Source organism: Balaenoptera acutorostrata, chromosome 16 (assembly GCF_949987535.1).
Source record: "Balaenoptera acutorostrata chromosome 16, mBalAcu1.1, whole genome shotgun sequence".
Taxonomy (NCBI): Eukaryota; Metazoa; Chordata; class Mammalia; order Artiodactyla; family Balaenopteridae; genus Balaenoptera; species Balaenoptera acutorostrata.
The window spans coordinates 1,023,840-1,048,234 of record NC_080079.1 but is presented as its reverse complement, the minus strand read 5'-3'; the positions used below and the strand labels follow the sequence as shown (position 1 = coordinate 1,048,234).

Sequence of the window (24,395 nt, the reverse complement as noted above, 5' to 3'; positions counted from 1 at the left end):
TGGGATGGGAGGGCGCTGACCATGGGAATCCGTGGAAGATCCAGGAATGGGGTCAGACAGGCAGGTGGAAACCCAGGCTGGAGAGGCAGCGTCCAGAAGCAGAGCGCGTGGCGGGTGAAGCCCTGGCCCCGTCCCGCCCCCGTCTCCGTCGCCGCAGCCCGGGCAGGGATGGGTTCTGTTCAGCTCAGAGGCTCCCCAGTGTTGCGGTGCCTCTGTGCCTGCGTGGGCAGCAAGTCCCCTGGGCGTTGCTGTGGGCGGTTCGCGGTGCAGCGGGCGAGACGCAGCCAACAGCACGGTGACGCCGCGGGTGACGGGGCTGGAGAGACAGGGCTCACGCTCCTAGGTGAGGCTCGGGCGTCTGAGAGGAAGTGGACCGGTCAGCATCCCCGGGCCACGTGCAGACCAGTGAATGCCTGAAGGCTTTGCTGCGGAGCTCGTGGCCGTGGCCCCGACCAGGCCTTGCCTGAAAAGTGTCCTGGTGCCTCACTGGGCAGGGGTGGGGCGGGGCCTGGCTTGTCCCCGCCCAGGGAGCTCTGCCCAGACGTGCGTTTCAGAGCCCCCAGGATGCCCGTGTGTCCGGCCACGGGGCCAGGAGTGAAGGGCTTTTGTGTGAAGCTTTAAAAGTGACAGTAGAAATCCTTGTAGGGACCTTCCTGGCGGTCCAGTGGTAAAGACTCATCTTCCATTGCTGGGGGTGCGGGTTCGATCCCTGGTCGGGGAGCTAAGATCCCACATGCCTCGCGGCCAAACACCAAAACATAAAACAGAAGCGATATTGTAACAAATTCAGTAAAGACTTTAAAAATGGTCTTTTTTTAGACCACATCTTTTTTTAGACCACATCAAAAAAAAATTAAAAAAAAAAAAAGAAATCTTTGTAAGCTGCACACAAAGCTGCCTTTAACAACATTCGTGTTCCGCTGTGTCCTCCAGAGACAAGCGAGCACTGCAGGAGTGGAGGGAGCTGGCCCAGAGGATGAAGAGGAGGAGGGAGGGCTCAGCCACCTCCCGACCCCGCGGAGGAACCTGGTACGTCTGGGGAGGGCAGCCCGTTCAGCCCTGAGGGGTGGCGCAGCTGCCGGAGTCCGGGTTCACAGGTGAAGGAGGCTGCCTGCTCCGCAGAGCCTGACCGCTCGCCGCCCTCTGTCACTCAGCCAGCAGTGACCTCCCTGCCGAAAGCAGGCCAGCAGTGGGCCTCCCAGCGCCCCACACTGGCCCGGGCCCATACTCCCTGTCCCCCGGCCTCCCCCAGCCGCCCTTCTCCAGCCCCGGTGCCACTCCCGGCCTCCCGGGAGCTTCCCTGTGGCACTCAGACCCCGTCCCCCACCAGCCGTCCCGCACTCCTCCTGCGTGGGCTTCAGGCCGGCCGGCCTCGTGGGGGGAGCGTTGCTGCCCCTCGCCCTCCTCTGGGGGAGCTGCGCTCGCGCCCTCCTGGGGACGCCCCTGACCACCTTGCTCCCAGGTCCAGGGAGAGGCTGTGTGTCCTCGCCCGGAGGGCCATCCCGAGGCCTGTCCGGTCCTCTCTGTGCCCGAGCTCCCTGAGGCGGCTCTGTCCTGGCGTCCAGGCCTCTCCTCCGGGCAGACTGGTGCACCTTCTCCCCACTCCCCTCTCCAGGGTTGTATTTAAGCATCGTTATGACCGTGGTGGCTGTCGGACGGGGAGCTGCTGCAGGTCACTCGTGCTTAAATATGCGTAACATGATCAAACGTACCATCTTGACCGTCGTTAAATGTACAGTTCAGAGGCATTTAGGACATTCCCACTGTGTAACTATCACCACATCTGTCTCCAGAACTTTCTCATCTTCCCAAACGGAAACTCTGTCCCTGTTAACCACCAAGTCCTCACCCCCATCCCCCAGCCCCGCCCTCTACTTTCTGTGTATTTGGCTCCTGTAGGGACCTCCTGTGAGTGGAATCACACGGCATTTGTCCCTTTGTGACTGGCTCATTTCACTGAGCATAGCATCTTCAAGGTTCATCTGTATCGTAGCCTGTGTCGAAACTTCCTACCTTTTTAAGGCTGAATGATATTCCATCGTGTGGATGGGCACATTTTGCTCCTCCGTCCGTCCATCCACAAATGCGTGAGTTGCTTCTGCCACGTGGCTGTGGTGCCCATGGGCATGGCATTACCAGCGCGAACTGTCTTTTGTATGTCGGTCACTCCAGCTAGAAACGACTTCTGTGATACTGTGCAAGAAGCAGCTTATCCCGTTGTGTGTGTTTTGAATATTACGGAGAAAGGTGGTCAGTATGTTTTACAGCATGGACATTGACGAATGTCTGTATAACCTGGAGTAGCACAACACCCCCTAAGTTAGATAGGAAATTTAGAAGCTCCGAAACTCACAGCAGGAAATATTTACTTCATAAAACTTAAATATTTTATATGGCCTAAAATACTATAATTAAAGTCAAAAGATAGGGGGAAATATTTGTGACATATGTTGTAACAAAAGTTTAATATCTAAAATGTAAAGAAAAACCACAAGTAGATTTTTTAAATTAAAGAATGCAGTAGAGAAACAGGCAAAGGGTAGGATAGGCAGTTCACAGGTGAGGAAGCCCCAGTGGCGGTAAATTCAGAAAAGAAGCACGGCTGCTCGGAGCTCTGGGTGTAAACAGCGCTCGGGAAGCGGCGGGCAGAGCGGAGGCCTCGGGCAGCAGGCTCCCGGCCACTGCTGCTGCCAGGGCGCCAGCTGCTTGGAAAATGTCTAGTAAAGTTAAAAACACTGATTTCTTGGAAGACTTCTGGTGTCCCGCCTCGCAGAAATAAAGCAGTCAGATCACAGGCCTGTCCGTACAAAGACGTGGGTCTGTGGATTTCAGCAGCATCTGCATGCCCACCGCAGCCTCTGTCCCCCGGCCGCGCCAGGCCCTCCCGCGTTCCGGCTGCACCCATGCGCTCTGTGGGGTCACCCACGTCCTGCCCCCCGGAGCCTGAAAGGAGGAAGGCAAGGGAAGATGCCTCCCGCGTGGGCAGGGGGCCTGAGCCTCCTGACTCATCACCCACTTTTTAAAAAGCGTTGCCTTTTCATTTTTCACACTGCTCTAAACCCGGCAGCTGTGCCAGCGACCTCTGAATCCATTTTATTGGCCTGAAGAATATCCCTCGTCTGCTTGACACTCAACATATAAAACTCGGGGTCAAGGGACTTCCCCGGCCGTCCAGTGGTTTAGACTCTGCACTTCCGGTGTAGGGGGCCCGGGTTCTATCCCTGGTCAGGGAACTAAGGTCCCACGTGCCACAGAGCACAGCCAAAAAGTAAAAAACAAAACCAAACCAAAAACCAAACAACTCGGGGTCGAGCCACGCTCACAGCCACGAACACGGCCCCGTCCTCCTTGCCTGCTCCTCGGGGTGCAAGGTCCTTCCTCCTCTGTACTTTGTGATAACAGTACAATACGGCTGGGCTTTCAGTCCAAATCATATACTTTTTTAATGGTTTTAAAGATAAAATTAAATGTCTGCCTTTAAGAAGTACACCTGGTGGCTTCAGCACTAGCTCTTCTCCCTGTGTTGGGGAACCCCGGTTAATGACAGGCTGCCAGCTCCCAGGCTGCCAGCAGATAGTGTCAGTTCTGCTGCGTCTGCAGCCTGGCAGCATCGCGGGGGGAGAAGAGCAAAGGGAAGGTCCCACGTGGTTCCTGCCCCCCCTCCCCCCGCCCATCCTCCCCCTCCATCCTCCCTCCTCCCTCCCAGCCTTCCCTGGCGCTAGGTCCTTCTAAGAGTCAAACAGGTGCTGGGGTGGAGCTGTCGACGCAGGCAGACAGGTCCCGCCCTGGTAACCCGCTTAGAGGTGACCTGGCAGATAAGCCCTGCACTGATCCCCCCTCGCCTCCCCCGGACCCGCCCCCCAGCCTCTCCCCAGCCCCGCACTCACCCTGTCCCTACAGCAGCTGTGCTGCCCTGACACACACAGACGTACAAGCACAGGTCTAAAGCTTCCTGAGGAGGGCAGGCTCGGTCTGGTTCTCAGACTGGTCCATTCGGGGGCGGGGGCAGCAGCGGGCAGCACTGGTCGAGGGCCCTGGTGTGTTTCCACTCGCGTCCTTGTTACATGGGCGCACAGCCCCCAGTTTCTGGCGCTGAAGGCAGAATCGTACCAGGGCCCCGGGGCAGGACAAGGCTGCCACGGGATGGCTGGTGTGGGACGTGGCAGAGGTCACAGGTTCTCAGGAAGCCCCGGGCACCCCAGCAGAGCAGTGAGGACATACCCCCGGCAGCAGGGTGTCGGGCACCCTTGGCAGCATGGGGCCTGGCGTGGGATCCCAGGGCGGTGGGCCTCTGGGCGGGAGCCGAGGAGGTCAGGGCGCAGGAGGGCTCCAACCAGACATCCAGTCGTGGCCCAAGGAGGGAGGAGGAGAAAGGAAGGTTCTGGAAAGGCAAACCTGGTAGATGGAGAACAGGGAAAGGGGAATCGGGTGGGAGATGGAGGAGGGCCACTTTGAGGAGGTGGATGAGCAAATCCAGATGAGACACACCAGGTCCAGCTGACCAGAAATCCAGGTGTGACTTCCGCAGGCCCTAGAAATGAGGAATTCGCTAGCATTTGTAGCGCTATTTAAACATATTTTGTGTAATGCTGCAACCTAGAAGTTTTAAGGAATTTGTTGTTTTCAAAATAAATTGAGGTGGCCTGTGAATTCTTACGGAGAGTTTCCAGAACCACGACAGAACTACCCTGTCTTCCTCTGCCCCTGGACACGGCCCCTCCGCCCAGTAAAACCCGTGGCAGCTGCTGAGGAGAGTAGAGAAAGCATCCTGCAGGTGCTGGACGGTAGCCCTCTGGAGCTCGCAGGGTCCCTGAGAGCATCGGAGCTTGCTAGCTCTCTCCAATGGGCTAGTTAGTGGGACACACCTAAGCTCCAGCTGTACCCACATGCGTGCAGGAGGCCCTCCTTCTCACGCGGAGTCGCAGCGGTCTTTCTGTAGCAGAAAAGCCAGCACTGAGTTACTTCTTGCACGTTTTCAGTTTGTTGGTGTCAGTTTGTTGTGTCATTCAGGTTTTCCGACAGCGAGGCTTTTTCTACTTTCCCCACTTTATTAGTCAGGTGTGAGCCCTCGTGTGTTAGCTTGACTTAGTGATTTAACACAGGGCTGTACGAGAGGCGCGGGGCCCCTGGAGAGTGTGTTTCTGTCTGTTGCGCCGGCACCCCCGGGCCGCTGAGCAGCCGTCCACCTGCCCCGTGTCCTGCGCTCTGGCCTCACCCTGCACCGCCGGTCAGCCCAGGCCAAGGGTCGGGGACCCCAGCGTGTGGGGCACGAGTGTGCTGCACCCGAAGCCGTCTTGGTGTTAGCGGCTGTGTATTCCCGGATTCCTGAAACCATCTCACTGCATTTCCAGGTGGCGTCCAAGATTCCCTTTGCCACTGACCTGATAGGTAATGAGAAAATACCGATGCATTCGCCTGGGAAACTGAAACAAAGCAAGGAGAAATCATTGCAATCAAGTCAGGAAATGAGGTTGGTACCGGGTCTGATTCTGTTCTGCTGGACGCGGCGCCCTCCGACCTCCCCCTGCAGATGCATCTCTTCCGCGCCCCCCACCTCACCCCCGGCGTGCCCTGGGCCCCTCCTGCAGGTCCAGGTACACTCAGGGCCAAAGAGCGGGAGAGCCGCGACGCCGCCACTTTTCAGCTCTCACTCCCGCCGCGTCCACTCAACCCCTAGAACGCCGCCCCCTGGGACAGCCAGCGGCTGCTCAGGGTCCTGGCGAGCCCTCGTCCTCCTGTGCTGACACTGCCCTGACGCCGGGCGCTGTGCCCTTGGCCCCCTGCCGACCCAGCGTCCACCCCGGGAATGACCGAGGGGGCTCCGCGCTGCCCTCCCCGCCTTCCCGCCGCCCCCGTCTGCACCAGGCCCACCGCGGAAGGCACCTCCACGGGCTCAGAGGCCAGAGCTGAAGTGAACCGGCGGGCTCGGGGTGGGGGGACCCGCCTGCCCTGGGCCCTGGCACTGCTCCCACCACGGGCACCAGCTCTGGTTTGAGGGCCTGGGGGAAGGTCATCATGCTGTGACCTGTGGATGGCAGAGGGCTCATTCCTCCCTCACCCCTGGAAATCGGGGAAGCATCACAGGTCTGCGCCTGAGGCTAACCCAGCCACGTGGGTTGACGTGAAATGGAGACGGAGGAGACACCTTCCTGCCCCGCCCAGCGTGTAGTCAGCCCACCCCCCGCCCTCCCCGCGAGCACCCAGGCCTCCGCGTGTCCCCGTCAGCTGCCCCCGCTGCCCGCGGGCGCTCGCCCTCACGGCCGCAGGAACACCTGCCTGTCCTCCCAGCACCCAGGCCCCAGCTCGTGGGCCTGTTGCGAGCCGCGTGTCTCACCCCGGCGCCGTGGCCTGGAGCCCCCCTCCCGGGTCTGCTGCGTGAGGGCCAGCAGCGTCCCCCACCACCCACCGAGGGCTCTGTCACTACTGTCCCCTCTCTTGGGGCCCACAGGGGTGAGGGGGAGGGAAGAAACACGGGCAGGGGCTGGGGCGCTTCGTAGAGACCCCACCCTGCTCAGACTGCCCCTCTTCTCAGACCCTTTTCCTTCCCAGCCCTGAGGAATTCACCTGCCTTCAGAGGAACCTTTATTCTCTCCAGATCTGTCATTGACGGGAGTAACCTCATTCTTGGACACCCCAAACCCTACCTCTTAGGGCTTCTGAACAGCTGTGTCTCATCGCACTGCTTCAGATTAGAGATTCCAAAGTCTGTTTGGTGTTGGGAACAACTCTGTGCTCACAGATTTCATGACCTATATGAAATGAGTCAATTCCTTGAAAGACACCATCAGCCAAAAGTCACAGGAGAAGAAACAGACAATATGAATAGACTGATACATATTAGCGGAATTGAATCAATAATAAGTTTTCCAGTGGGTTCACTGGTAAAGTCTTCCAAACATTTAAGGAAGAAATTGTATCAACTCCCTTCCAGTGGATAGAAGCAGAAGAAATACTTCGTAACTCATTCTATGAAGCCAGCATTGCCCCAGTACCAAAAGCAAGGGCATTACATGAAAGGAAAACTACAAACCAGTCTCTCTCATGAACAAAAATGCAAAAACCCTCAACAAAATACGAGCAAGTCAAATCCAACAACGTATAAAAAGAATTACGAATGACCAAGTGGAATGTATCCCAGACATGCAAGGCTGGTTCAGCATCTGAAAGTCAGTATACATGATGCATCACATCACAGGCTAAAGAAGAAAAATCATATGATTGTATCAGTAGATGCAAAAAAAAAAAGCATTTGACAAAGTCTAACACCCATTCATGGTAAAAAAAAAACTCTCAGCAAACTGGGAATGGAGGGGAGCTTCCTCATCTTGTTAAAGGACATCCACAGAGACTCTACACTAACATCATCCTTAATGGTGAGAAACTAGACGCTTTCCCCCAAGGTCAGTAACAAGGCAGGGGTGTCCCCTCTCACTGTTTCTCCTCAGCATCTTTGTTCTTAGGTGGCATGATTGTCTGTGTACAAAATCCCAAAGAATTGACGCCAAAAGTTCCTGGAACTAGTAAACAATTATAACAAGGTTGCAGGATACAAGGTTAATATATAAAAGTCCATTGCTTACCATATACCAGCAATGAACAAGTGGAATTTAAAATTAAAAACACAATACCATTTATATTAGCACCCAAAAAATGGTGCTAGGTATAAATCTAATAAAATGTGCACAAAATCTATATGAGGAAAACTACAAAACTCTGATGAAGGAAACTAAAGAAGGATAAATAAATGGAGAGATGGTCCATGTTCATGGATAGGAAGACTCAGTATTGTCAAGATGTCAGTTCTTCCTAACTTGATCCATAGATTCAACTTAATCCCAGTCAAAATCCCAGCAAGTTATTTTGTGGATATTGACAAACTGATTCTAAAGTTTATGTGGAGAGGCAAAAGACCCAGAATAGCCAACACAAGTCAGAAGAACAAAGAGGACTGACACTACTCAACTTCAAGACTTTCTATAGGGACTTCCCTGGTGGCGCAGTGGTTAAGACTCTGCACTCCCAATGCAGGGGACACAGGTTCGAGCCCTGGTCCGGGAAGATCCCACATGCCGCGGAGCAACTAAGCCCGTGAGCCACAACTACTGAGCCCGCGCTCTAGAGCCCACGCCCCACAACTACTGAAGCCCGCGTGCTGCAACTGCTGAAGCCCGTGCACCTAGAGCCTATGCTACGCAACAGGAGAAGCCACCGCAATGAGAAGCCCGTGCACCACACGAAGAGTAGCCCCGGCTCGCCACAACTAGAGAAAGCCCACTTGCAGCAACGAAGACCCAATGCAGCCAAAAATAAAATAAATAAATAAATTAATTAAAATAAAAAGACTTTCTATAAAGTTACAGTTATCAAGACAGTGTGGTGCTGGTGAAAGAAGAGACGAATATATCAATGGAACAGAAGAGAGAGCCCAGAAATGGACCCACACAAATACAGTCAACTGATCTTTGACACACGAGCAAAGGTAATAAAACAGAGCAAAGAGAGTGTTTTCAACAGCTGGTGCTGGGCCACCCGGACATCCACATGCAGAAAAATTAATCTAGACACAGACCTTATACCCTTCACAAATATTAACTAGAAGTGGATCACTCTTACCAGCCTGTGTACATTGAATATGTACAGTTTTTGTATATAAATTATACCTCAATAAAGCTGTAAAAAATGGGTCACAGACCTAAATGTAAAATGCAAAAATATAAAGCTCCTAGAAGACAACATAGGAGAAAACCTAGATGACCTTGAGTTGATGACGCCTTTTTGCATAGAACATCAAGGCATGAAAGAAAAAATTGGTAAGTTGGACTTCATTAAAATTTTAAAATTCTGTTCTGTGCAGGACACTGTCAAGAATAAGACAGCCACAGACTGGGAGGAAATATTTGCAAAAGACATATCTGATAAAGCACTGTTGTCCAAAATATGCAAAGAACTCTTAAAAACTCAACAATAAGAAAGCAAACAACCCAATTAAATAATGGGCCACAAATCTGAACAGACACCTTGCCAGAGAAGATACATAGATGTTAAATATGCTTATGAAAAAATGCTGAACAAAATACTTCATTAGGAAATGCAAATTAAAGCAACAAGGAGCTAGCACAGCACACCTGTTAGAATGGCTGTAATGCAGACACTGACAACACCAGGTGCCTGTGAGACTGAGGAGAAGCAGGGACTCTCATTCACCACCGGCGGGAACACAGAACAGTGCAGCCACCTTGGAGACAGTGTGACAATTTCTTACAAAATTAAGTATACTCTTAGCATACAGTCCAGCAGTGGTGCTCCTTAGTATTTACCCACAGGAGTTGAAAACTCATGTCCGCACAGAAACCTGCACACAAATGTTTGTAGCAGCTTTATTCATAACTGCCAAAACTTGGAAGCAACCAAGATGTCCTTCCATAGGTGAATGGATTAATAAACTGTGGTCCATCCAGACAATGGAATATTATTCAGCGTACAAAGAAGTGAGCTAAGAGGCCATGAAAGACAGGGAGAAACTTTAAATGCTTATTACAAAGTGAAAGAAGCATTGTATGAGGCTTCTGAAAACGCTGCCTACTGAAAACGCTGCCTACTGTATGATTCCAACTCTATGACATTCTGGGAAAGGCAGAACTATGGAGACAGTAAAGAGACCAGTGGTTGCCAGGGGTTGGGGGGAGGGAGGGATGAACAGGCGGAGCACAGAGGGTGCTTAGGGCAGTGAAACGACCCTGTGTGACACTGTGAGGACGGAGACGTGTCATTACATATTTGTGCAAACCCACGGAATGTACAACACTAGGAGTGAACCCTAAGGCCAACTGTGGGCTTGGGTGGTGATGTGTCAGCCTGGGCTCATCAGTTGTAGCAAATGTCCCCTCTGGCGGGGGGTGAAAACTACAGAAATAAAGTCCCATGTGAAGTGTGGGTGCCCAAGAGCCACGCACACGGTTCACAAGACAGTCTCGGCAGCGTGTGATGCACCACCGGTGGGAGAAGGTGGGCCCCTCGGCCAGGAGCTCGCATCAGGTCGGAAGGCCAGGATGTCTGCTTCCGGTGAGAGGGCCAGCTGATGCCCAGCAGGCTCTCCCTCCAGGTGCGCGTGGCCCCTTTTCTCGTGGGTTAATGTCCAGTCTGCCCTGCGGCCCCACCAGACAACAGGAGAGGAGCAAAGTGATGCAGCTCCTCAGCACAAAGGAAAGGGAGAGGAGAGGCCAGCTCCTCCCATAATCACGAACAGAGCACGGGCCGCCCGCTAGAGGCCACGTTTCCCAACACCCCTTGCAGCGTATGCGACGGCCTGTGACTACGGTCTGGCCAACAGGACGAGAACAGACATAGACGTGTGTATGAACTTCCTGAGCTTGTCCTCCCCTCCCCGTGCTGGAATGCACAGGTGATGGTGGGAGCTGGGGCAGCCATCCCAGACCCTGAGGTTGAGAGTGTGGAGTGAGGGGCAGAGTAACGTCCCCACACTGACAGCCGCCCTCAGATAAACCGCCGCACCTGGTTCAGCCTCCCCGTCTGGCCTTTGTTCCAGCCGCTGAGCCTGTAACCTAACCATTCACAGGCCAGCTTGGTTCTGGAGGAAGAAAGCCACATGCTGGTGTGACACGAGGGCCTCTGAGAAGGAGGCTGGCAGGAAGCGAGATGGCTGGTTCCACGGGGCCCACAGACTCAGGACTGGAGAGGCTGAGGGTGGAAGGTCCGCAGCGCCCTCACCACCCTGCTTGGCTCCCCTGCCCACCCAGCAGGACGCGCGGGGGGTGGACCCTCAGAGGTTGAGCAAGGAGGAGCCCCGTGGAAGGCAGGCGCCACGCGATGGCTTCCTGAGCGCGAGAGCCGTGAGGATCAGGCCGGGCGCCTGCTCTCCCCCATTGAGAGCGGGAAGGGGCCTCCGAAGAAAACTGGCGCAGACAAGTACCCTCAGAACCCTGGCTCGTGGGCCCCCTGCCCCCGTCCTGCTGACCAGCAGGGCCGCGGCCCAGTGGGTACGGCGTTTCAGTGCCTACTCCTTGAGTGGGTGGGAGCTGGGACGCTGGGCGCTCGAGGGAGGGACCAAAACGGCCGACTGGAAACGTGCAGACGAATTGAAGTCCTCTGGGCAGTGATGGAAACAAGCTGTTACAAAAGTGGGCACTCAGGTAGCTGAGAACTCGGAGTTAAGTGAAAAATACAGCCAAAATCCCTAAAAATTAAAAAGCCTAAATCAACAGATGAGGTCGAGCAAATCCCCCAGGAAGTAAAACAAAGACAAAAGGAGGGATGGAAAGCAGAGATGAGTCAGACCCTAGGGTCAACCGGAGAGGCCTGACCTCCGAGATGCTCTAGAAACTCACGGGGAAACCCAGGGAGCTTCAGGCTGTTTCCAGGCTGCCAGGCGGCCGCGGGCCCAGACCATCCCAAACAGGCTCTGAGGTCCTGGAGCCCCCAGGGAGGCACAGGGCACGTGCAGAGGCTGGGCCAGGCGCCACGCGGGGACTCGGAGATGTCCCTTCCCCTCCCTCTGGAGCGGGAAGAGCGGGCGTGTCCTCCCAAGACGGGGAAGAGACCCCGGAGGAGGAGCCCAGCCCGAGGGTCTGCAGGGGGGCCAGGCGGGTCCAGGGCCTGATCCCCAGCTCAGGGGAGGATACTGAGGACTTGTACTGCTTGGACGACCCCAGGACAGGACGGGCGTGGAGAGCTAAGTGGATGTTTTTAAGGGAGCAGTCAGCTTACAGAGAGTACACATCTCTGCAGGAAGGAAACCGGAAGCAGTGGCTACTCAGCGGGCCAGCAGCAGAGGCTTCCCTGGGCCTCACGACACAAGCTCTGGATGTCAGTTTAACCCAAGATTGTGGCAGGTCTATCTTGGGGGACGAGGCGGTGTAGGGGTCTCAGGCGTGCCTGGGCTGGAGGTGGGGGTCCAGGTTATGCCCCAGGGAGACAGAGCTGAGGGGGTGGCGAGGGGAGGGAGGGGAGTGCGGAGGACACAGCCCCCCGGGGGGATGGGGAGGAAGGGAGGCCCCCGCTCAGAGACACACCTGCCCTCGGACTGGCGGGAGGGCCCACTCCTTTCGCTCAGGCCACCTGGTCCCCCTCGTTCTCCGTCTCACCGTTTTCTGGCCCAGCTGATGGATCAGGGTGAGAAGAGGGGGTGAGGCGCGCTGGGGGGCTCCCCCTCAGGAGGGCGGCTCTGGGCCCAGGCGACAGGTACCGCCCGTCACCCGGCGGCATCCCCAGCCCTGTGGCCAGGCTAACCTGGCCCCTTCCTTTCTCCCCAAGGCCAGGAGACTGCAGGATGAAGTAATGAAACTAAAACCGAGGACGACCTTGAACAGAAACCATCAATGTACAGCTCTCCCTGGAAGCCTTTCGCTTGGCCCGACTTTGTCGCAGCCTCAGAATATATTTTTTAACACGAAGTATTAAGAACCTGAAAAAGTTTACAGATACTAATGACAGAGTATCACTGGTACACCTGGAAAACAGGCCGGCGGCTCGCTGCCTTCCCAGGGTCGCCCGTGTGGGGCGTGAGGTTTACGGGTCCCCATCTGCGCTGCCTATTCTGAGGCTGCAGGAGGTCTGAGCTGCATTAAGAGGAGAATACGGTGACTGCCGCGTGGCGTCCGTTTGCAGCCCGTCGGCTGGCAGAACGTGGTGTCAGCACCTGTGCCCCCCGACCCTGCTCACAGCGGGGATCAAGCTTTCACGACTGACTGCAGTGGGGTCCGAGGTCCCGTGGGACCGTCTTTGCTGGGGAGGCAGGAGTGCCCTCCTCCCGCCCCGGGGGTGCCGCTCCCCATCCCTGGGCGCTGCCCCTCCCCTGGCCCTGCAGCACCGCCAGGCCCCGTCCCAGGCCCCCGGGCTCTCACCCAGAGTCGGCCCGACTTGGTTTCTTGTGCCAAACGTCTGATTAGATGTGAAATAAGGGCCTGATCTTGAAAAGATCTTTGATTCGATTTCTTTAACAGATGTAGAATAATTCAGATTTTCTGTTTCTTTTTGTGTCAACTTCTTTGGTAGACATGTTTTTCAATGAGTTTTTCCATTTCATTCAAGTTGTCAGGTTTATCAGCATAAACTTCTTCATAATATCCTCATATTTTCTCAGTCACTTAGGACCTGTAACAACGTTCCCTTTCTCATTACTGATGTTGTTCCGTTTTCCTTAATCTTGCTAGGGATTCATCAATTTTGTTAATCTTTTCGAACAACCACTGTTGGCTTTGTCGAGTTTCTGTTGTGTTTTCTGTATCATCAATTCCTGTTCTTCCCCTTCTTTTCTGTTTTCTTTGGGTTTAATCAGTGCTCAGAGGGAACTTCACCACTTTCAAATGCATATGTCAGAAAGGAAGAAATATGTAAAATCCATACCCTGGGCTCCCAACTCAGGAAGCTAGAAGATGTGTTAGTTACCTGTTGCTGCGTTAACAAGTTACTCCAGAACAAAGCAGCTGGAGAAGTAGATAAATAACAATAAAGAATTATAAATAATTATATTATGTATTAGTATATATTATTATATTAACATTGTGTAATAATAATAAATATTTGTTGTCTCTCCCAGCTTCTGAGGGTCAGGATTGGGAGCGGCTCGGCTGGCATTTCTGGTTCAGTTGGGCCATGGGTAGGGCCGTGCTGTCTGAAGGCTCACTGGGCTGGGGGTCTGGTTCCCTGTGAGTCCGGTCCTGGGAAATGTGTGAAGACTTGCTTCATGGCTGCCGTACGACTGCCTCTGGGAAGTGTTCCCTGTGACTTGACAAGAATCTACTTGGATGTAGTGCTGTCGGATGTAGCGCTGTGTGTCCCGTCAGGCTGATTGACCGTGTTGCTCAGATCTGCATCCTCCAGGTCGGTTCATCTTGTCCTCTCAGCTGGATACCATTTCCAGCCACGGTTGTGGCCTCATGTATGTCTCCCTTTAGCTGTGTCAGCGGCTGCTGTATGTGGTTCCGAACTATGTTATTAGATGCCTACACATTTAGGGTTGTTGTGTCTTCCTGTTGAATTAACCTTTTTATCAATAGGAAATATTTCTTTATCTCTTGTTCCATACTTCTTGCCTTTAAGGTCTGTTTTGTCTGATGTTAATATAGGCATACCACCACTGTTCCAGTTAGCGTTTACTGATACGTCTTCCATCCTTTTACTTCAATCTTTCTGTGTTTTTATGTGTAAAGTACGCCTTATGTAAATATCATATACTTGGGTCTTCCTTCCTTTCTCTAGCCTGACAATCTTTGTCTTTTAATTAGAGTGTTTAGTCCCCTTACATTCATATGGTTGATTTTAAGTCTCCCATCTTCCTATTTGTTTTATGAGTCTCATATTTTTATTCTTTTATTCTTCCTTTGCTGTTCTCTGATAAAGTAAGCAAATTTTTAAAAATTTTAAAATTACTTTTAAAATTTTATCCGGGGCAGCAGAGAGGGAGGGGAAGGAAACATGCAGGGCCAGGGGATGCAGGGAGGAAAATACACGTCTAATTTTCCAAAATTAACAGAGAAGGTAAAAGGATCGTAACTCCTAACAGAATGCAGAGTACAGCGAACTTCAGATGAACAGGGTGAAAAACGGAGTGAATAGCAAACCAGCAAAACAAACAAATATAAAGATGGAAGGAATAAAATCAAGTGTATCAGCCATCACGGTTGAACTTGCTAATACTGAATTGTTCTATTGGCCTTTTAAAAAAATACACAATATAACAATCTTTGACTTTTACCCATACACTGTTTCTAAGAATCATTCTTAGAGCAGAGTGATGTTTTTAAAAGGTTGGAATGAGGGGAGTTTGACTTCGGGGTGGGACTAGGGGGTCTGCTCTTGCGGCAGCTGGGAGACCCCAAGGCAGAGATCACAGAGGCTGCCGGAAGCACGGGGCCGGCTCGCGGTCTGCTGTACAGCAAGCGTGTGTGGTTGCTCTTGGCTTGGGTTGCCGGGGCTCTGTGGGCTGGTTCTCTCCCCGCTGTGGTCTGTGCCCTCCGCTGCCCGCGGTCCCTCCGCGTGGCCTCCGTGGCAGGTGCCTCGCCCTCTTCCACGGCCGCCCGGGGCCCGGCAGGTGCAGAGCAGGGGTCCCCAGGCCTGGCCGAGGCTCGGGCCATGAACCAGCACAGCACGCTTCCTCCGTGTGCCCTGCGTGGCCTCAATCACAGGGCCACCCAAACTCACCGAGCAGCGGGCCGCACCCCCCGCCCCTCGGCTGTGCCGAGGCCCCGCGCTCCCTTCTGCTGCTCCTGTGGGTGTCCCCCCAGGAGGGGCCGCTGCGAGAGGGCCTCTACGTGGCATGTCAGTGCCGCGTCTGCAGCTGGGCTGCCGTCCACGTAGCCGCCCAGATGTCCAGATGGGCCCCGTGGCTCCGCGCCGTTTCTGCTTTGCCTCGAGGTCCCTGTTCGGGTTCCCGGTTGTTGGGTTCTCCCTGCCTCACACCTGCTCTGCTCCTGTGGGGAAGGTGGTCGCGTCCCCTCCGAGCCCGTCCTCCTCCCTGGGTGGGCAGTGGCCGTGGGGGCCGCCTCCGGAGTGGACACCGGTGCGCCGAGCGGACCTCCAGCCTCCACTCTCCAGAGGCAGAGCCCGGTCCGGGGTCCCGCGTCTGTCCGTCTTCACGGGGGGCCCCATCACCAGCCCTGCCCGGAAGCCAGGGACCCCCGCCCGGCCTGGCAGGCGCCGGGAAGCTTCTCTTCCCGGAAGGCCCGCCCCCCTTCTCCTGTCCCCTTCTCCTGTCCCCTTCTGTCTCCGGACCCTTCTGCTCATTGGTCGGCCCTCCTGACTCTGTCCCCAGCTGATACTTCCTTCTCTATGCTCGCTGCTCAGAGACGTTTCTTCCTGAAATATCTTCCACGTTTACTCTCTGCATCTCAGCGTGACTGTCCTCCCCATCAGCTCACTGACGGAAATTCCGCTGGGAGAGTGTTCGCTTTTCAGCTCTGAAAGTCTGGTGGAGCGCACTGGGCTCGGGCCCTCCTCCGGTGGTCTCGCTGGCACGGGCTCCCTGAGTCGGTCAGTCTCCTGGGATGCTGGCCCCCTGACACGGGGTCAGGTCGGGGCCCACATCTTTGGGGCCAGCGCTCTGGGTCCAGGCCTTCCTGCACCAGCTGCCGCCGCCCCCGCCGCGCTTCCCGGCCTCGGGTGTGGGCTCCGGCAGCCTTCTCGGCTCCTCTGGGCCTCTTGGGGTTGGAGAGAGGCAGGGTTGGACCAGGCCCCCAGATCCCGGCCTGGTGTCCCCAACACCGATTTCTCGCCCGGGGGGTCCTGGAGAACCCAAAGCCCGCTGTCCCTGGAGGTCAGCCCCCGTCTGAGGGTGGGAGCCCAGGGCGGAGGCCACCTCCCTCGGACCCCCTTCCCCTCCTCAAGCCGTTCATCTGTTTATTTATTCACTGCTGCTCCCGCGAACAGGCTGTTGGGTAACGTCCTCATTCTACACGACCCGATTCTGGCACGATCGCTCATCGCACTTGTTCCGAGCTTGCTCGGGGGACCCACCTGGACCCCTGCTCGGAAGGCGCTCGGGCCGCTGGCGGGGAGTGGCCCTGCTCCCCCAGTGGATTCAGAGTATGTAGGGTGGGGGCCTGCTCTGTCCCGGGTGGAATTGGGGTGTCCGGGTGGGGGACGGCCTCCGTCCCCGTCACGGGTCAGCTGTCTCCCCTCTCCTGCTTTGTCCTCTCCTTCCTTAACCGCTAAGTCACCCCTGCCATGCCTGACTGCCCACGTGGGTGCTCCTGGGACCTCTCTCCTGCCAGACAGCCTTGGGCAGGGGGAGGGAGGAAGAGCCGCCCCCCCACCCCAGGTAAAGGCCGAAACCCTGGGTGGCAGGGACCGTGCTGGGAGGGCGGGGGCTGGCCTGGAGACGTGTGGGCCGCAGGCAGTAACGGCGGGCGCCCCGCCCGGGACCTGGTCCTGGAGTCAGCAGCCCGGCGGCCTCGTGCTGTGAGCCACGTTCGCCTGCAGGTGGCGCCTTGGCCAGGACGCAGCCTGGGCACACAGCCCCGCAGGGCCCAGCAGCTGACCTGCCACCGGCCGGGGTACGGCCACAGCCCCACAGGGCGTCCTCCCACTCCCACCAGACCCCTGCGTCCCGACCGGTACCTGGTCCGTGAGCTTGGATTCCTGAGTCCTGGGCCCAAAACGAGTATCAGGACAGGAGGGTCTGGCCCCGTCCGTGGCTGCGGCCCCGTCGCTTCGCACAAGCTGCCCGTGGATGGTCAAGCCCACGGCTGCGCTGTCCAATCGCCATGCACCAGCCACCAGCCAGCCCGGGGGAGTGACCCCTATGGCCTGTCCATGTCGCAGAAGGATGCAGCACAGAGGTGTGGCTGGGACATGGGCCCTGGGCCCTGTGGGTGGAGGTGGAGTCCCAGGTGACCGCAGGTGGTCCTGAGGTGGGGTGCGGACCCCACACGGACACACATCCTGGCCCGGGGATGCCTTGCCTGTTGGCGGGGGCGGTGGGCCCTCTTGCTGGGCTGAAGGGGGGTAGCGGTGTGTCCTCAGGCACCGGCAGTGCGTCACCCCCTCTGCCCCCTCGGTGTCTGTGCCATCCCCATGGGGCAGGGAGCCCAATGCTCAGGAGGGAAGGAGCAGACCTCGCGGGGCTCAGGGCTGCGTGTTGCCATGTGTTTCCAGCCTGCGTGTCCCACTGCAGTGTTCTCTTCGGGCCAAGGACGGCTGATGGTGGGCTCCTGGCAGCCTGAGGCACAAGGAGAGCAGGGTTCAGAGGAGAAGCTCCCGCCCCAGCATACAACCATCAGCCTCCATTTCTTCCTGGGAAGGGGGGGCGGCAAGCAAGTAGGAAACGACTCTGGGCCTTTCCAAACCCTGGGGGTAAAGAGCTGCCCCACCCCCAGCCCTGAGCCCCCCAGCCCTGGGCTCCCTGTGTCCCCAGCCCTGGGCTGGGTTAGGGTCAGGGGGACCTGGGGCACTGAATCCTCCAGGCCTCAGCTGGCACTTGGGCAAGGACACAGGAGGGCACAGGTTACGGGGCGGGTGGAGTTATGGGAAAGCCCTCTAGGAGGCACCAGACCCCCTACCAGGGCCGTTCAGCATCTCCACTGGCCCCGGCTCAATACCAGTGGGGGGGCAGATGCTGCACGGAAGACAGCCCAGCTACAGGGGAGAACTGTGCTGGTGCTGGTGGTGACGGTGGTGATGATGGTGATGGTGGTGATGATGGTGATGATGGTGGTGATGATGGTGGTGATGATGGTGGTGGTGGTGGTGATGGTGATGGTGGTGATGATGGTGGTGATGGTGGTGATGATGGTGGTGGTGATGATGGTGATGGTGGTGATGGTTGGTGATGGTGGTGATGGTGGTGATGGTGGTGATGATGGTGATGATGGTGGTGGTGATGATGATGGTGGTGATGGTGGTGATGATGGTGGTGGTGGTGATGATGGTGATGATGGTGGTGATGATGGTGGTGACAGTGGCAGTGGGGAGGAGGATGAGAGCAGCGAATTCTTACAGACTCATTGTCCGGGGCTTAGTGAAATCAACGCCCTCACGCGGGCCCCACTCTTCTCCCTCCCCGCAGCAGCCGGGCCTGAGACGCACCACGAGGTGGCCTGGGCCGAGCAGCGGGGCCCACCCGGCTCTCACATCCTTGCGCTCTGGGCACTGGCTCTGGAGAAACCGTGGTCTCTGACCCATGGCTCTGGCCTGCGGTTCCCCTGTGACCAGGCACTCTCGGTTCCATCTCAGAAGCACCTGGCTTTGGGATGGCTGGCCTGAGCTGCAAGAGACACCCCTGCCAGGCCGCCGAGGAGAGCTCCAGTAAAGGAAGTGGGAGCAGGCCTGGGGAAGGGGTGGGGGGAGGGCACCAGCCACCTGGCCGGGCAAACCCAGAACAGGCTGGTGACGGTGACAACGTTCCTTCCGGTCACAGGGAGGCCTCTGGGAGTCTCCCACCTCATGGGAGAGACAGAGGATGACAAAGGCAAAATTATGTCCTGCGGTGCCGGGCACGGCTCACGGGCTCTCCCGTGGGTGAAGGTAGTAGGAGGGACGCTGAGCTGGGGTGTGGATGAGTCACCCTGAGAGACTGGGGGGCCGGCAGGGAGTCAGGGAGTGAGAGCCAGGCTGCCGTGGGGTGAATCCTGGGGCTCCTCCAAGAACTAGGACAGGACCTCCGGGGGAGGTGGACACGAGCAGCCACTGCCCAGAGCACCTCTGCTGCCCTCCTGCCAGCTCGTGGCCACCCGACTCCACCCTAGTGCGGTGCTGGACGGCCTCCTGTGCCCCCTCCATGCCACCACCCTGCCCATCTGGCCAGACTAGCCAGCCCCGGTAGGCCCGGCAGTGGCTGTGTGCCTGCAGCCAGGGAACGAAGGCTTTAGGGCCAAAGTCCGGAGACCTAGGCAGAGGCTCCTGGCCGAGTTTTCCCTCAGTCGGGGGCAGCTCTCAGTGGGCAGCTGCCGGGGCCCTACCTGTCTGGGGCTGTTCTCTCCAGGATCTGCCGGCCTCGCTGACCTGCCGGCACAGGGCTGGCCCCGGAGGGGGCCTGGAGGAGGGGACACCGGGTCAGGAAGGAGGAGGCGGCATGTGGGGGTCAGGACCCAGGATCCCTGGGCTGATTAGGCCCCTCTGAAGGAATCTGCAATTTAGTCTGGGTGTCTGGAAGTTCCCCGGGCCTTCCAGAAACCAGAAAGGAGGCGGGGAAGCCCGCAGGGAGCAAGTGGGTGGGGCTGGGCTGGGAGTGGGCAGGTCTGCCCGGTGAGGTCCTGAACAGATACCCTTTGAGATGCAAATCAATCTCCGGTCAGCTGACTCGTCTTTCGATATCCTCCCTCCTGGAGAAAGGGCTTTAAAAATGGCTTCCCTGCTCCCTTAAAAAGTACCAGGCACAGGGCAGGTTGGGGCCCAGGCTGAGAGAAAGCAGGGCGGGCCGCCCTTCTCACTAGCACTCTCCCCTCTCAGCTCGGTGCCGCTGCCCCCGCCGTGGGAGCTGCAGGGTGGTCCTCGGGCCCCAACCCCGCCCACAGCACACACCCACTGCTGCATCCCCGCCCCCGCAAGCCCAGCGTGTCCTCAGGTGTATCTGTCCTCCCACGGCAAACTGCAACTCCTGCTGATACCTGGGAGTTCCCCGGAAGCCCCCTTCCTCACCTCAACCCCGGCACCTCTCGGAGGGCCCCCTTCTGTGCACTCCCACACCCACCTCTCCAGCCCTGCCAACAAGCCACCAGACTTGTGCTGCCCAAGCAGCCTCGTGGGGCCCCTTCCCCCTCTGGTGGATGCCCGCTGGCCCAAGCATCGCCGCCCCGGGCCCTCTTTCTGGACACCCACACCTGCACACAGTCCCCGGGGCACACACTGACACGGCCCAGGCGTAGTGCCCCCACCAGCTCCGAGCTGACCCGAATCCCCGCTCCCCGGTGCTGTGTGTCCCCAGTGCCCAGGAAGGGCGCCGCCCAGCAGGCACCTCCGGCACGCTGGCGCCTGTGCTGAGCGGGTGGGCAGCCTCTGGCCAGTCCCCCTCCCAGTGCCTGCAGCGGTGCCTGTTGCCTGGCCTTTCTGCTCCAAAGTCAGCCCCGCCCAGCTCTGGAGAGAGGAGGCAGCAAAGGCCTGGGGCGCAGACAGCAGTCAGGCCCCCTGGGGTCCGGCAGCCACAGGGAGGGAGCGGCTGGGCTGACCCTGGAGAGGTGTCAGGTGCCCGAGGCCTCCTGGTGGGGTCCCTCTCTCCGCAAGGGATGTCTGGTGTCTGCTGGAACCCAGGCCTTGCAGGGCACAGGCGCTCGCTCTGCTCTCAGGCCTCCCCGGGGGCTGCTTGGGGCCGGACTCTGGCTCATGGGGCCTTGATCCCCAGCCCTGTACAATGCTGGGCGGTGGAGCCCTGCGAGGTCTCCGCGGGCGCCTGGCTCCGCCTGGGCTCCTCTCAGCCGGCTCCCCGCGCGGCGCGGCCGCCGGAGGGCGAGGCCGAGCGGCGCCGCGGCGGCCCCACTGTCCGCGGCGGCGCCGGGGGTTGCGGCCCCGGCGCAGGTCCGAGCCGGGCGGGCCCTGGACGGCTCGGAGGGGCGGGGCCGGCCGGCGTCGGCGGACGGGTCGTCAGGACAACCGACCGCCTGCCGGTCTCCGGTGCCCAGCCGAGCGCAGCGAGCCCGGCTCAGGGGACCGGGCCGGGACGCGCTCGGAGCAAGGTCACTGCAACAGGCTGGGCCCTGGGGGCGGCCCGCGGGGTCCCGAGCCGCGTGCGGGACGCGCAAGTGCTCAGGAAAGTCGAGAGTTGGTACTGGGCTGAAGGCGCGTGGGAGCGGGACCCGGGCGGGGGTCCGGCGTCCGCTTGTCCCCTCCACCTCCCACTCCCCCCATCAGCGGCCCAGCTGCGTGCGCCGGGGAGCCCCTGTCTCGCTCGCGGAAGGCAATCATTTCCACTGTGAACTGGCCGCGTGGCGCCCTGGCCCCTCCGGCCGCACCAGGGGTCGTACGGAACCCAACGTTTCCCCGGCTCCCCGGGGTCGCGCGACCTAGACTTGTGGACTGATCACCCTCCCTAATCCCGCTGCGGGTAGCCCGGAGCCGAGTGCGCGCCCTCTCGTCACCCAGTGAGGCGCCGAGCACACGGGGGGTCGTCAAGTGACCCCCCAGGCGGCGAGGTCGAGACTGGGCCGCTGCGGCGGGCCCGCCGGTGTCCCCTCGGCGCCCCGCGTCTCCGCGGCCCGGCCCCGCTGGGCTTCCTGCTCGCGCCGCCGGGACTTCCTCCCCGCAGTGCCCGGGTGGCCACCCGGGCGCCAGACCCGGAGGCGGGGAACCCGGGGACACGGGAAGGGAGGGGGGGGCCGGGGCGAGGAGAGGGGAAGACACCCTGGAGCCGGGAGGGGCAGGCGCCCCGGGTGGACCCCCGGCTGGAGAGGAGGGGTCCCTGGAGCCGGGGCCGGGGCAGTTCTCCAGGCGCCGGCTCTCAGGTCCTCTTCGCGGGCGCTCGCGGCCAGCGTCGCCGGGGGTGGAGCGCGGCCCTGCCCCATCCTGCCCGTTCGGTGGGGCTCCGCAGTGCGTCTCCACGCCGAGTGTGGAGGCCGCACGGCCCGGCGCGCGTCTGTGGGCGCGGGTGCCCCGCGCGCCCCTCCCGGCGCCCCCGGCCCGCTCGCGGAGGCCGCCCCGAGCGGAGCTTTGTGACGTCAGGCGGCCGGCGGGCGGCGTCACGCGCGGGGCTGACCCGGCGCGGGGCGGGGGCCGGGCCGGGACGCGGAGCATGGAGCCGCGGGCCGGCTGCCGGCTGCCCGTGCGGGTGGAGCAGGTCGTCAACGGCGCGCTGCTGGTCACCGTGAGCTGCGGCGAGCGCAGCTTCGCCGGGATCCTGCTGGACTGCACGAAAAAGTGAGCGGGGGCGGGGGCGCGGGCCCCGGGACGCCCCCGGAATCCCCTCGGGACCCCCCCCCCCCCCAGCGCGCGCGCTGGCCCAGGGCCGGGACTGCTCCGGGGCGGGGCAGCGTGGCGCCGGCGCCCGCTTTCGGTTTCTCCAGCCCCGGGTTCGGGGTGCGCGAGCGCGGCCGCCACTCGGGGGGGGAAAAGTGGTTCTCAAAGTCGTCGCGACTTTTCGGGCAGGGGACCGCGCAGCCGGGCGGGAACAGCGGTGGGCGCCGAGCCGGAGCCTGGGCGCGGCGCGTGGAGCCCGAGACCCCGCGCCCACCGCCGCGCCGCCCGGCTCCGAACTCCGCACGTCTGCCATAATTAACGCACTTTTCTTTGTTCAGACTCACTGTTGAATTCGGCTGTCTTCAGAATTGTCATCCGCCGGGGTGGGGGCAGTGGGTTCAGATGCGGTGCCGCGCTTGCCCTGTCAGTTACTCCCAAGGGGGGGGCGGTGTGTAATGTAATGCCCCCCCCCCCGGAGCAGTCGGGGCTGAGGTGGTTAGGATTGCTAGCGAGCAGTTGTGTCCAGCGGCGGGATTTAAAAACACTGTTTCGGGTTGAGGAGCCCTCGGCAGAACGGGAATGAAAAGATACAAGTTTCAGAGCTGTGCTGAGCTCCCTTCGGGAGCCGGGATTCTCTGCTGGAAGGGTCCCTGGGCAGGCCTGGGGGCAAATCCATCCTGAGAGGCACCTGTGTGCCGGCTGCAGGGATCCCTGCAGCGGGAAAGAGTCTCCTGGATACAGTGTCACATGGTAGTGAGCTGTCGCGCAGATAAATGATTAGGCATTAATCAGGCACTAATGTCTTGAGGCTCAGGCTGGGCCTTATTTTGAACCGGGAGCAGTAAACGGCTCCCCTTTGCAAAGGCCCAACTTTTTCCCTCAGTGGAGGCCAGATTTTGTGCCGGCGGCGGGGGTGTGGTAGGAGGACCATCACCTTTCAACGGCCACTCTGCTGGCATCACCTCCTCATTAGATGTGCCAGAGCCATTTATGTGCAAGTCGTGTGATTTAACACGTGGCCTCCCAGGGGACTGTCGCCCTGCTCTGCGCTGGCTACTGCAGAGAGCGCTCGGTGGGACCTAGTGACCCTCCGGGGCTGTAGCATAGCCGCTTGGAAGCCGCCAAGCCTGTCCCCTGGGGTGGCTGAGGGTCCTCTGCCACCAGTGGCCACCACTTCCTCCGCCGGCCTAGTCCTGCCTCTGCTCCTGGGTCTGTGCAGGGCTGCACCCCAGCGCTGCCTGCGCAGCCCTGCCTGGCCTTTCCTCCCTGAGAGGGGCGCTGGCAGGAGAGGTCCCCCCACTCTCGTTTTCTGGGCTCCCTGACTCAGGGCAAGGGAGGCTGGGGGTGTCTGCAGAGGCTGCCGCCCCCCGCCCTTGGTCTCTGCCTCCAGGCAGGGCTCCCGTCCCTACAGCCCGTGGCTAACCTGCTGTGGAGATCTGCACCGCCCCACCCGCTTCCCCACCCCCTCGTGGAAGGAAGCGGGCTCTGCTGGGATCCCAGCATGGGAAGTGGCAGCTGTAGGACGTGTGGGCGGCAACCCTGCCGCGGCCACAGAAGGCTGTAACCGGAGCCGCCCACAGAACCGGGCGCTGGGCCTCGGTGGGCACAGCTCTGCCCAGCAGCTCTCCTTTCTGACTTGAGTGGGCTCCCCCCGCCCGCCGCCGGTCCCTGAAGAGAGCCTGAGGAGAGACCTGGCCTCTCCCAACCGCTCCGGTGTCTGAGGCTTGGCCCCGAAGCTGCCCCTGTCCCTGCCCACCCCGCCTCCCCTCTGCGGGTCACCTCCAGTTTCATCCTGATCCCAGTTTTCTTCCATGATATTATGAGTTGCAACGCTCATGTTTACAGCCGGCTTGTCGGACAGGGTCCAGAGGCAGCTTACGACCTGGCCTGGGTGTTTCTGGCGGAGGGGCCCGGCCTCGGGCCTCAGGGGTCCGCAGCACCGACCTGCCTCCCCGGGGGCCGGTTTCTCCTCAGGGCCCACTCCCCCTACCCCATACGTCACGGTGGCAGGGCCGGTCAGTGAGGCCCGATCCCGGGTGTGGACACTGACAGGCGGG

At 59.2% G+C, this 24,395-nt stretch overlaps 2 protein-coding genes and 1 long non-coding RNA gene across 6 annotated transcripts in view; 2 read left to right on the top strand and 1 right to left on the bottom strand.

The window, feature by feature from the left end:
* LRRC27 (leucine rich repeat containing 27) overlaps positions 1-14,315 on the top strand; it is a 28,850-nt gene extending 14,535 nt beyond the window's left edge. Inside the window, 4 exon segments of the mRNA XM_057530540.1 lie at positions 934-992; positions 995-1,029; positions 5,352-5,470; positions 12,271-14,315. Coding sequence (XP_057386523.1) covers positions 934-992; positions 995-1,029; positions 5,352-5,470; positions 12,271-12,295 — 238 coding nt within the window. The 3' untranslated portion in view covers positions 12,296-14,315.
* On the bottom strand, positions 2,437-22,861 carry LOC130705011 (uncharacterized). 2 transcript variants are annotated; one of them, XR_009005605.1, is made up of 4 exons: positions 22,683-22,861; positions 17,074-17,674; positions 3,888-5,423; positions 2,437-3,518 (listed from the first exon to the last, which is right to left on the bottom strand). It is a non-coding gene; the product is annotated as an uncharacterized LOC130705011 (long non-coding RNA). The 2 variants fall into 2 exon arrangements; XR_009005604.1 differs by lacking the exon at positions 22,683-22,861 and having other exon boundaries at positions 17,074-18,183.
* The window catches only part of PWWP2B (PWWP domain containing 2B), a 31,375-nt gene continuing 28,763 nt past the window's right edge, over positions 21,784-24,395 (top strand). For 2 of the 3 annotated variants that reach the window (XR_009005603.1, XM_057530539.1), the window contains exon 1: positions 21,944-22,299. Coding sequence is in view for 2 of the 3 variants with exons in the window: in XM_057530539.1 (XP_057386522.1) it covers positions 22,175-22,299 (125 nt within the window). In the remaining variant the exon portion in view is untranslated. Of the gene's footprint in view, positions 22,300-24,395 lie in introns of all 3 variants that reach the window. The other variant, XM_057530538.1, reaches the window with a different exon arrangement.